Source organism: Heterodontus francisci, chromosome 30, assembly GCF_036365525.1.
Source record: "Heterodontus francisci isolate sHetFra1 chromosome 30, sHetFra1.hap1, whole genome shotgun sequence".
NCBI lineage: Eukaryota > Metazoa > Chordata > Chondrichthyes > Heterodontiformes > Heterodontidae > Heterodontus > Heterodontus francisci.
In genome coordinates, this window is record NC_090400.1 from 53,591,674 (window position 1) to 53,603,139 (window position 11,466).

Below are 11,466 nucleotides of genomic sequence, written 5' to 3' on the forward strand. Positions count from 1 at the left end.
TACCCCCCACTTCTGACCGACCCCCTCACCTGCTCCACTCATTCCTGTCAGCTCTAGCGTGAGCTTGGCCATGACCCTCACTTGTCTGCCCTGTAATAGACCTTCCGTGACCAACATTTGACCCAACACCATTGGGGCCTGCTGTGTCTATATCCGACCTGGATGGCATGTTGGATATTTAGGAAATTACTTGCTGTGGAGGTTCATGTATATATTATGTTTGCCACACAGGTTTGATACTGAGGGCCAAGTGATAGAAGGGACATCAATCTCAGATACAAAGGGTGGGTCCTTCGGTGGAGGAAACACAAACTGGAAGATGCTGCTTGAGGTTAAAAATGAGAATTTGGGACATGGAGATAAGGTGAGTTTCGATTCCAAGCTGATTGTTGGCATGTAGCCCAACTGACCCCAATGGCAGTACAAGCTTTACATTATCAGTGAATTGTATATTAATTTCACTTAATGGTTTCATGCTGAGGATTTGCCACTAGCATTTCTGGTGAATTATATGGTATAATAGAGGTTGGTACTTATACTTTCCTAATAACACTATTGTTCCACTTTTTCTTTCCCTTCCCAAATGCTTGACTGTGGGATACATTTCCATGGACGTCAGGCACACATTAGTGTCTTGCCTAAGTGAGAGTCTCAACTGAGTGTTGCACGTTATTTGACTGAAGAGTTTTGAGGTCAAACTGGACCACCATTACCTGATATTTGTTTCCAGCAGGAGTTTAGGAATAGAAAGCTTTTCTCTTTCCACCCCACCCACAGAAATAATTGGTGCTGGGACCAATTGGAGCCTCGGTCCCCAGCCCATGCAGAGTTCACCCAGGACAAAAATCTGTTCTCCATAATCTGCATGTGTCAGCTGCAAACCAAATAAACTTGCTGAGTTACATTTGTAAGGAAATACCAAAAGAGGTTGAATGCTTAAGCGAGTGGGAAACTTGCTGCCCCATGTCATTCTTGGGCAAAGTTTAGCAGCTGAATCTGTGTTGAATGTGTAAGGGCACAGGATAATTGCCTTGAAGGAGATATTGTAAGGAAAGAAAGAGAAAAGTAGTGATCTCTATATTCTGAGAGAACTATATGAGTGGCCTTTATTTTTAAAAATGTATCTTTACCCTTGTACTTATTCTTCCTTACCATTTCTAAAGCTGAGAATACATGATATGCAAGATGCATCAACCGGTGGTAGATATTTTGGTATTTAAGTGTTGGGGAAGGGACGTGGGGTTTGGCTGCACTTAAAGGCAGCTTTGGTAGCACTGGGAAATGGTCCTAAAGTTTCACAGTGCCTGTTTGGCAACGTGGGGAATTATTTGATCTGGCATTACTGGAAGGAGGAGTTTGGATGTGGAAGGCTGACTTGAGGCCTTGCACAACAGGGGATGGCTGGAATGTGAGGTTTATTCTCTGGTGAATTCCTGGTGATTATCAGTAGTGCAATTGACAGCACTATATGGAGGGGATCCCATTTCTGGCAGTGGTAGTTTGACATTCTAAGGGAGCTCTGTAAATATTGGTCTCTTGTGATTGGTTCCTATTCATGTGCCTCTGTCTCTCTTGCTCTCTGACCGCGGTAAGGAAAATATAGGCATTCACGTTTTATCAACAAAATGATAATTAGAGCTTTCAAAATTCAACACCTTTTTTAATGTGAGGAATGAACACTCATTAAGATAAGAAAAGTCTTTCTCCATGCATGATAATTGTTCACATCTTCTAGCATCAACAAAAGTTCACCACCGCGCCTCCCCCCCACCCCCCCAATCACCATGGCCGGATTGGCCCCAGTGAACCCTGACCCTATTCAAACTTGTGTGGTGGTTGGCCTCCATTGTCACAGCCGGGACTGAGGAGCTGTTAGCACTCTGGCCAGCGCTGCCTGGAGGTGTGCAGGCATCCATCCTTTAAAGGGGAGAGCGGGCAGTTAATTGCCTGCCCGCTGTTGAATGCAGCCAGGGGCCCGACAAATGGCCAAGGCGGGGTTGCCCCCCCCACTTTCTGTCCCGTTGCCAGGACCCTAGTTGCCAAAATAAAATCCAGCCCATAGTGTCATCATTGGCCAGGTTGACAAGTTTGCATAGTTGATTTCCAAATGTGGGCGTAGGAATTTAATGCATAAAGTAGGGCAAATAGTGGGACATTGGGAAGTACAGTTTTATAGACAGGAAATGTCTGTAGGTTTAATCCTTTTGCCTTTCCCTTGATGGACCTTTCCACTTTAATTGTTTTTTTTCCAAAGTAGGGTACTAATTGTAATTGTGCTTCCTGGAGAGAGGATAGATCTGGAATTTTGCCAAATCATGTAGCTGTTGCACACGTAGCAGTTGATTCTGTAGTAACAACTGCATGCGAACAGATTGTTTAGGAGCAAATGAAAAAGGCTTTCACAAATGAAATCTAAGGAAGGGGACTAAGAAGAATTGGGCCACTGAGTGACTGTATTTCCACTCAAAGGCCAGAGTTAGAATCCAGTGCTGCTATCAAGCTTAGCAATTGTAGACAACTTCCATTGATTGCTATTATGTATTGCGCCTTGATAGCCAGACTCTCGGTGTAGACTTCCATTCTGGTACCATGATGAAGACCTTAAACTTGATATTTTTGCATGTTTTAGTGTGCAGTTACTTTATCAACTGGTCATTTCTACTTTGAGTAATCCTTTACTTGAATAACACCTTTTCTGCAGGCTGACTATTACACCACTGTAGGTACAATTGTGTATCTGAAGAAGGAAAACTGCATGTACCAGGCATGCCCCACTGCAGAGTGCAACAAGAAGGTTGTGGATCAACAGAATGGTCTTTATAGGTGTGAGAAGTGCGATCGTGAGTTTCCCAACTTCAAGTATCGTATGATCTTGTCAGTAAGTACAATATGAGAACATAGCAGAAGATTTAGTTTCAACTGTCTTACTAAGTATCTTATTCCTATAATGCACAGCACCTAGCAAATTTGGAACTTTCTAGTTTGTTGCATCCTGACAGGTGTACAAAACTGAAAGGTATGTCTATCTTCAGAGGAGTGTATGGAGCAACTCTGACTTTGTTCACGACTGTGCGAGCCTAGCTGTTGCGTTTGAAGCCTGGAATGGAAAAATCTCTTGGAAGTTGCAAAAAATAAACCACCATTCTCTTCACATGTAGCTTCTGAGTATTCTTACAGTTAGTCTTATACTTTTGTTAGTATAGCAGAACTGCTGCTAGAAGTTTATTGTTAGAAAACTGGCGTAAAACAGTTTAAACCAACTAACAGGATCTTCGTTTCTTTTTCTTTAACATTTTATCTGAAGGTTTTAATTATGTGGAATTAGGCTTGTGAAACTTCATTTAAAACTTTATTCTACCATTTTCTTCAGTATTTTTTTCAATTTTTAATATAAAATAAAATGTCCTTAATGTGAATTATATGCAGATGGTGGGCATTAACTGGGAATTCATTTGTTCCCCTACAAGTAGAAACTGGTTGTTGGGTTAGAAGATGCATGCATGTAATATGTAACTCTGTAAATAAATGCTTATAAAAGTGTATTAAGATTGGCTCCAGTTCTATCCTTCACCAACAGGCTTTCTGGAGTATAACACTTAACTTGTTTTTAATCAGTGTTCAACTTTGTCCTCTAGATAAATCTAGCAGACTTTGGAGAAAACCAGTGGGTGACGTGTTTCCAGGAAACTGCCGAGGCAATCCTTGGTCAGCATGCTTCTTACCTTGGAGAGTTGAAGGACTCGGTAATTGGTTTATTATCTTACTTAAACTTGTTGCAGCTTTAGTTTTAGATAGGAACAGTTGAACTCCCTATTATTTTTGTATCTTTGTTCTTTCTTTCCACTTCCCCTATTTCTGAAAAATTTCCACAGACTATTTGCTGTCACTATCCCAGCTGGTCCCAAGACACTCTTAAATACTATTGTTGAAGTTTTTTTTCCTCTTTGCAATTACTATTCAGTCCCAAAATGTAGTTAATTGGGGTTCTTGAAATAGCAATATTTGCTTTTAAAAGTTACAGTCATTACACAGAGATAATTGGTTTTGACACTTCTATGGTTTGTCCAGATTCCCTCTGCAGTTTTTAAATACATTGAAAGTTGCGTTTTGCAGAAATTAAGTGTTGTGGGAGAAAAATATGTAAATGGGAGTTTGCAGGCAGGATCAAGTGTGAGTTGTCATAAGATTTATTTTGCGAAAATTCATTTTAAATATATATTTGAAATGCTTTGTACTTTGGTGTATCTTAGGCAGTAATCAATCTGGGGCTTTTGATTAATGCTTGAGCATCTCTCACAGTTGAGTGTTAAATGAACACTTTGATTTGCCATTCCCCAAAGTGAATCCTTTATTCATGGCTGTTTTGTCCAAGCTTTTGTCTTTGTCAACTGCTTGGGTGAATTCCATGAGCAACAGATGCCATATATAAAGTTTATATTCATGTTCACATTAATCTGCATATATTTCAAGATGCTGATACTTACGGATAATTGAGAATTTATCCACCAGTGAGGCTGCTGCACTTTCCAATTCTCCAGGCCCATAAAATTCAAACCAGACAAATCAGCACAAATAAGACTGAATTGGTTGGGCTTTACAGCCTGGGCCACCCGGGCCTGGGGACTACATATGTGTGTCTCATGCTGCAGCTGCAATACCTATTGGATTGTTTTGCTTCTTGTAAAATGGTGTTCATTCTTGGTGATCCTTTTATTTTGCCTGTCAACTGACCCTGTGAGAGTGTACCCAGTCCTGTTCTCTTTAATCTGAAAATAATTCTCCTGGTCACACAGCCAAGTAGAAAAAACTAATAGTAATGAAAATGAAAGCACTGAAAAGTGAACAGTTTTTAAAATTGAGTATATTCAAAGCTGTACCAGTGAAGGGTTCCATGTTGGTCTTTCTCTTTCACGTGATTACTAACCTGTGTTGCATTCCTGGCACATTGCGTTAATAATTGCAAAACCTGGGAATCTGGTTTTGGGTGGTCTTTTAATATCAACATTGTTTGAACAGGTTGTAAAGTCACATGAGGTGTCCCGTTCTCTTCTCTCCGCCCCCCCATTTGCACATGGAGCAAACTTTGTCATAATTTTTAAGGCAGCCCATGTGTTTTGTCTTTTGGGGTTTTCAGCACCCTTGCTATGTTTTTTCCTCCCTAAGATCTACCCACCGTATTCTCTTGGCGTTTGTATTTGCATTTTAGCAGCATGACGGTAGAAAGGGTAAGAAATGTAATGAGTCAGGAAAGATTGAAGATATAGGAACAACATTTGAACTAAATTGAGGGAAAAGTCTGCATTGCTTGCTAGCTAGTGAGTTTACTTGCCTTTATAACTGAATAAATCTGGAAAGGAAGTTGTGCAAGAGTAACTTTTTCTAGCCTAAGTTGCATGTTGCATTTCCTTTTACCTATTTGTTCAATCAGGAAAAGATGTTCAGTGGAGTTTACTGATGTCCAGGTGAGCGTTTTTAGTGTTTTAGTTTGGTCGCAGTATTGTATGGAATAAAAGACGTCAGTGTGATCCTGAGTTATAGTTTCTCTACTCGGCACTCATGCTGATATAAACACAAAGCCAACGAGGCAGAAATGACAGATGGCAATAAATAAAAAACAATTAAAGTGAAATATGATTGCAGTGTAGTGTGTGTTGGAGAAACATATACTGCTGCTTGGTAGTTTTCTGGTTTCGGGCTGAGGTGTGAGTCTTTTTAACTGCATCAAAATATTAGGTAGCCATATATCACTTGTCCTGAGGGGATGTACAGGTGGTCCTCAAGTGCCCTTTTTGTTTTTTGTGCAGATTCCTACAGGATTTGCAAGGTGCATCTGGTTCCCTCCAACCTCCCTTGCTCCCATCATTTGGGTGGGGTTGGGGTGTGGGGTAGAGAGGGGAAAAGTGTTAAGCCACCTTGACTATAAGAAAGTTATGGATTTCATTGTGCTGCTACTTTGCTGCCATACCTAAAGTCTTTGAAGACACACTGAGTGAAGTAGCCTTTCTGTTCCACTCCCTGAGGGTTGCTCGTAACCTAAAATGGGATGCCTTGGTCAACAAAATTTTTGTGGTTTTTTTGTTATTTGTGTTTTCTTCATAGAACGAACAAGCCTTTGAGGAAATTTTCCAAAATGCAAACTTCCGGACATATACCTGCAGGATCCGTGTCAAACTCGAAACATACAATGTGAGTGACCTCATCTAGAGTAGGTTTTATATAATGTTGGCAAGTTTTCTTTCAAGGAAATACACCAGAGTCTGTACCCACAATCACCTTATTCAGTAAATATTCAACAAAATAAAACACTCGAAGGGTGCTTCATTTCTTGTGTCTGTTGTTTAGCCTCCCAATTGAGGTTGCAACCTGGTATTTTGTGAGGATGGAATTTCTAACATTTCATCATTCTGCATCAGATCCCGGTCCCACCACTGTTAAATGTCCATTGGTGCAGTGGGGTATCATGGAGGCTGAAGTTGGCTCACGCTTTTTTAATTTTATACTCCTATTTGGCTTCTTCCCAACTCTTCCAGCTGCTCTGTGCCAGTTCCTTCTATAAACGCCTCCGAGCATATTTTATGCTAAAGGCACTATATAAATGCAAGCTGTTGAAATTGGCATCTTAATGGGATTTGGATTTTTTTTAAATTGTGGTCCTCTGACAGCAGCTACCATAAACAGAGTATTTGCAGGTGGTCAAACTGCACAAAATCACTTCCCTTAACAATGAAATGTAATTGTATTTGCCTCTGGTAAATTTAATCCCCCACTCCCTTTAAGAGTTCATCCTTTTTGAAAAGGGACATCTTTGGATGTGATCTGGGGCGCAAGAACAGGACACATTTCTGGCATAAAATATCGAATGTATCTCTGCAATAAAAAAAAAACTTTAAACTTCTACACTGTGAAAATATATAAACTGTGGTTTCACCACCTGCTGGGAAGTTGTTCTTCCCTTCTGCTATTGGATTGTATTAACTACTGGAGAGACCTGCGAAATGTTTAGTGTCTGTAGCTGTCCTTGGAATTGCTCTTGAAGAAAACTTTAACCAAACAAAATGTAAGAAATAGATTTTAAATCACATTTGGCCTCAAATGTTGCCCTTTCAGAGGACGTAGCTGTTTTCTACTCTGCCCATAGTAGGCACAGATCTGGCTAAAGTCATTAATATTGCTCTCTGTGACTTTTACTGTGGCCGTTCTTCCTCTCTCCATTGCCTTTAATGCGACTGATCCTTAAATCGTCTTCCAATGTCTCTTCTCAGCAGTCCACCTAAGGTACTGCTGTCTCCTGGTTCTGTTCTTGTCTGTCTAGAAAGTAGTTTGCATATCTTCCATTGATGTTTCTGTTGCCTCGCCTGCACAGTCACCAGAGGTGCACTCCTGCTTTCGATCTGTGGTCTCTATTACATTCTTGGGCTTTTACTCCTAAGTTATTTTTCTTCTGCGTTCTGTGCCTTCGACCCTTCCTATAGGTAAGCTTTCATTCCAGCATCCCAAAGCGCGTTTAATTTCTCAGCTAACTAGGTGATTTCTGAGCAAACAAGCGACAAAAAATTGCATTTATAAAGTGCCTTTAACGTAGATGCTTCACAGGAGCATTATCAAACAAAATTTGACACCAAGCCACATAAGATATTTTGGCTTGGTCAAAGAGGGGTAGGTTTTAAGGAGTGTCTTAAAGGAGAAAAGAGAAGTGGAGAGGTTTCAGGAAGGAATTTCAGAGCTTAGGACCTTGGCAGCTAAAGGTATGGCTGCCAATGGTGAAGCATTTAAAATTGGGAATGCTCAAGAGTCCAGAATTGGAGGAGATTAGAGATGGGGACAGACGAGGCCATGAAGGAACTTGGAAACCAGGGTGAAAATTTTAAGTTGGCTCCCAGACAAGTAACGCCCTCAGTGTAGGTCAGTGAGCACAGGAGTGATGGGTGAATGAACTTAGCGTGAGTTAGGACACAGACAGCAGGGAACCCTCTTCACTGTAATTTTGCCTTTCTAGTTTTATCGTGTCCTCGAGTGATCTTCCTTGACATTAGAATGCAGCATAATAACACTGCAGTAGATCATGACTTCAGCTTTAACTGCCAAACATTTATTGAACAGTAACGATCACACAACATAGAATTTTACAGTAGTTATTAAACATAACTCCCTTGAGCGAGTGGAAAATAATTTGTAACTGCTGCACCAAAATATGTATTAAGTGGCAGTTCATTTTTGCTTTTCTGTGTCCATGGAAGCTATCTGGCTCAACTATCACTCTGTCTAATTTGAACCAGCCAGGCTGAGAATTAATTTTCAGAAAACCACTGGGATCAAGCAGATTTAAATAATTGTCTGTTAAACTTGAAAAAAGTGCCAATCAAACACCTATTTGAACAAATCCCGCATGCTGTTGGTATTTGAATTAAAAGGTTTGGCCCCTCCTTCAGATGCCAAGTTGAAACAAAATTACTAAGATTTGTAACATTTGATCAAAATAACTTGGGATATGTTATGTGGTTGAAGCTCATTTTTAACCCCTTGTGTACCTTGAAAGATGGAAGACAATGCCATGAGATATGCAAAAAAAGTTTTTGTCACTGGTCCTTCCTCTTCAGACAAATGTACCCTCTTGGTGACTTCCAGAAGCATGAGATTGGGTTCCTGATTTATGCCAAAACTCTCTAATGCATGCTTTTAACACTAGTCCTCCTGCTTACTCCTCCATAAATTGCAACTCGTTCCAAATCCTGCTACTTTCACATCCTTACCCGCTCAAAGCCCTGCATTCCATCACCTCATTCTGTATCCGTTTCAAAATCTTTCTCTCTTGCCTTCAGATCCACTTATGGCCTCAACCTAACCTATCTGTGATTCAACTGAGATCTGTGCTTCCGCCAGCTTTTCTGACACTGATCTGCCATGTTTTCTGTTGGTCACATTTTCAGCCACCATGCCTCCACGCTCAGGAACACCCTCTCTAAATCCCTCTGCTTTACCTCCTCCCTATCTGCTTTCAAAAGTCTTCTCAAACCTTTTTGCTTGTGTTGCTTAATTCCACGTACTTCTTCTTTCCCATCTTGCACGCATTTCCTTGCATGGATGGAGAGTTATTTGCTGTGCTTTTCCCTTATTTCAACATCTTGGAGGTGCTTTTGACATGCCCTGGATATAAAACAACTCTTTCCAGGGTTTTGAAAAGGTTTAAATAATCAATATTTATCAATAAAGTATCTGTCCAAAAATATTGCTTGATTTATTTTCAGGCATTGCTATAAACCTAGTATATGGAGGTGCTTTAAATCGCCATTATTTGGGCTATAGAAGATTTCTGCAGCAGTGACCAGTTTTGAGTGAATCTTCACTAAGAGCTTCAATAAGAAAAGATATCAGCAGTCATTCTCGCAACCAATTCTTAGAGCCTGTTCCCAAACCGGGAGAGCAGACTTTAAATCCCCATTATGGCCATTTGCTTGTTAATGAAGTTCAGTTGTATCGAAGAGGAAGAATGATTCCTGCAGCTCTTAGATTATGATGAGTCATACAGCCACTCAGAAGAGCAATATACAGAGTTATTTAGTCAGCTTGTACAGTTGGATAGCCCTATATAAGGACACGTAATGCGGGAAGGTGGTGTTGTGGTTTTATTTTTAAACTGTTCTCCTAGGCACTCGATTTGGTTGGGTAGTGGAATTGGCAGCTGTAAGTCAGGCAGAGTGGGTATTTTGCTGCCTTTTCAACTTGAGGCACCTGTTGCAGCTTGCAGAAGCTCCTTTTTCTAGCCAGGTGTATGCAGGATTGTGCCATAGTTTGGGTATGTGTCTCTCAGCTTTGCAAGCCAGCATGTTGATTATGCTATATCGTAGGTCGAGCATACATATAGAGGAATAGACTTGTTCTTGTGCCCTCCAGGGACTTGTCCAGAAGGCTGATTGATGGCATCTGCATAGAATTTTGAATGGGTTGAGTCATTCTCACTAGTGAGTAGAGTATGAATACAGCAGCTTAACCTTAAGCGCAATAAGTCAAAGTGCAGAAATTATAAAAGTTTAAGGTAAATTGTGATTTTTAGGTCAAACTCATTAAGCTGTTGCAGCTTGCCTGTACATTTTGCACCAGCAGCCATTCTTTAGAAGTAGATTGAGTGGGACAAAAAAACTACCACTTGTTATCTTTCATTTGCATTAAAAGGATTTTAATGCAATTTGAACAACTGGAGATGATCTATGATAATAAGGCAATGAGAGAGCAAGTCTATGATATAGATTTTAATTGTTTCTGGTTCATATTTGCAGGATGAATCTCGCATCAAAGCGACAATGATGGATGTGAAACCAGTGGACCATAAGGAGTACAGCAAGAGACTGATAATGAATATTAGAAAACATGCAGCTACACAAGCTTACTGAATGCTGAGTAGACGTGAAGAATGAGCACTGCACGACTGAAGGAAACTGGGTGCTTTAGATTTTCAACTAAAAAAACTTCTGCTTTGAAAACATAAGACTTTTTAACTTAGAATCAGTTAAAGAATTCTGCATTTCTAGAGATGCTGTAGAAGTGCCATCCCCTCAGAGTTAGAGAACTAGAGATGTTGAATTCTGATCAGCATGTGTTGGATGATGAGACAGAAAGAATATGTGTGTATATATAAATAGGCTTTCCTACCAAGGTATGGTTTACCTATGTGAAGTAACATTGTAAATCACTGGGTGGATGGTAAAACCATTTTTTTCCTTTATTTTTCCCCTTTCATACTTGCACAACTTACTTCAGTGCTTCATTCTAATAAACACTGACAAATAGCTTATGAGACTTGAGTGTATCTGTTGGAATGATTCTACATCAAAATGACAACATAGTGATGAAAACTATCTGTTCAATCTAACAGCCTATTTTTAATACTTGCAGTTGATTTCCTGTGGCATTGCTTATGGAGCAAAATAAATTATTTTCTCTCTTTGTCTTTTTTTCTCCTGTCTTTTTGTATCACTGTCCTCTCCTGCTTGTATTCAACTTTATTCTCTCGGGTGTCAGCCGTAGCTCAGTGGGTAGTGCTCTTGCCTGCGAGTCATGAGTTCCAACCCACTGCAGAGAAATGAGCACATATCAGATTGACAGTCCAGTGCAGTACTGAGAGAGTGTTGCACTGTTTGTGATTGTTAACACAGACTAGTTGTTTTCCCCCATTTGAAGGAGGGAACAGTAGGAGGGATTTCCCCTTTTTTTTCCCCCTCCCAACACCCCCAATGAGCTACAACACTCCACCTGGTAGCTGGTTCATAGCATGTCCTTCAATTTCAGCTGGTGCATAATTTGGAGCACAAAACCGGATTTTGTCTCAAAACAGTCATGGCAGTCATGTTGGGATTGAGCCAAAAGCATGAGCCTGTCCCATGACCTGGTAATTTACACCTCAACTCTTTTTGCTTAGTACTTAATGAACGACAATCTAGAAGCCATCCAAGGAATGACCTCTAAAGGCCA

General features: G+C 40.4%; 1 protein-coding gene across 1 annotated transcript in view; it reads left to right on the plus strand.

Moving 5' to 3' along the window:
- rpa1 (replication protein A1) overlaps positions 1–10,944 on the plus strand; it is a 67,159-nt gene extending 56,215 nt beyond the window's left edge. The window contains exons 13-17 of the mRNA XM_068010671.1: positions 232–364; positions 2,702–2,878; positions 3,636–3,743; positions 6,100–6,186; positions 10,275–10,944. Coding sequence (XP_067866772.1) covers positions 232–364; positions 2,702–2,878; positions 3,636–3,743; positions 6,100–6,186; positions 10,275–10,388 — 619 coding nt within the window. The 3' untranslated portion in view covers positions 10,389–10,944. The remainder of the gene's footprint in view (positions 1–231; positions 365–2,701; positions 2,879–3,635; positions 3,744–6,099; positions 6,187–10,274) is intronic.
- The last annotated feature ends 522 nt before the right edge of the window (positions 10,945–11,466 follow it).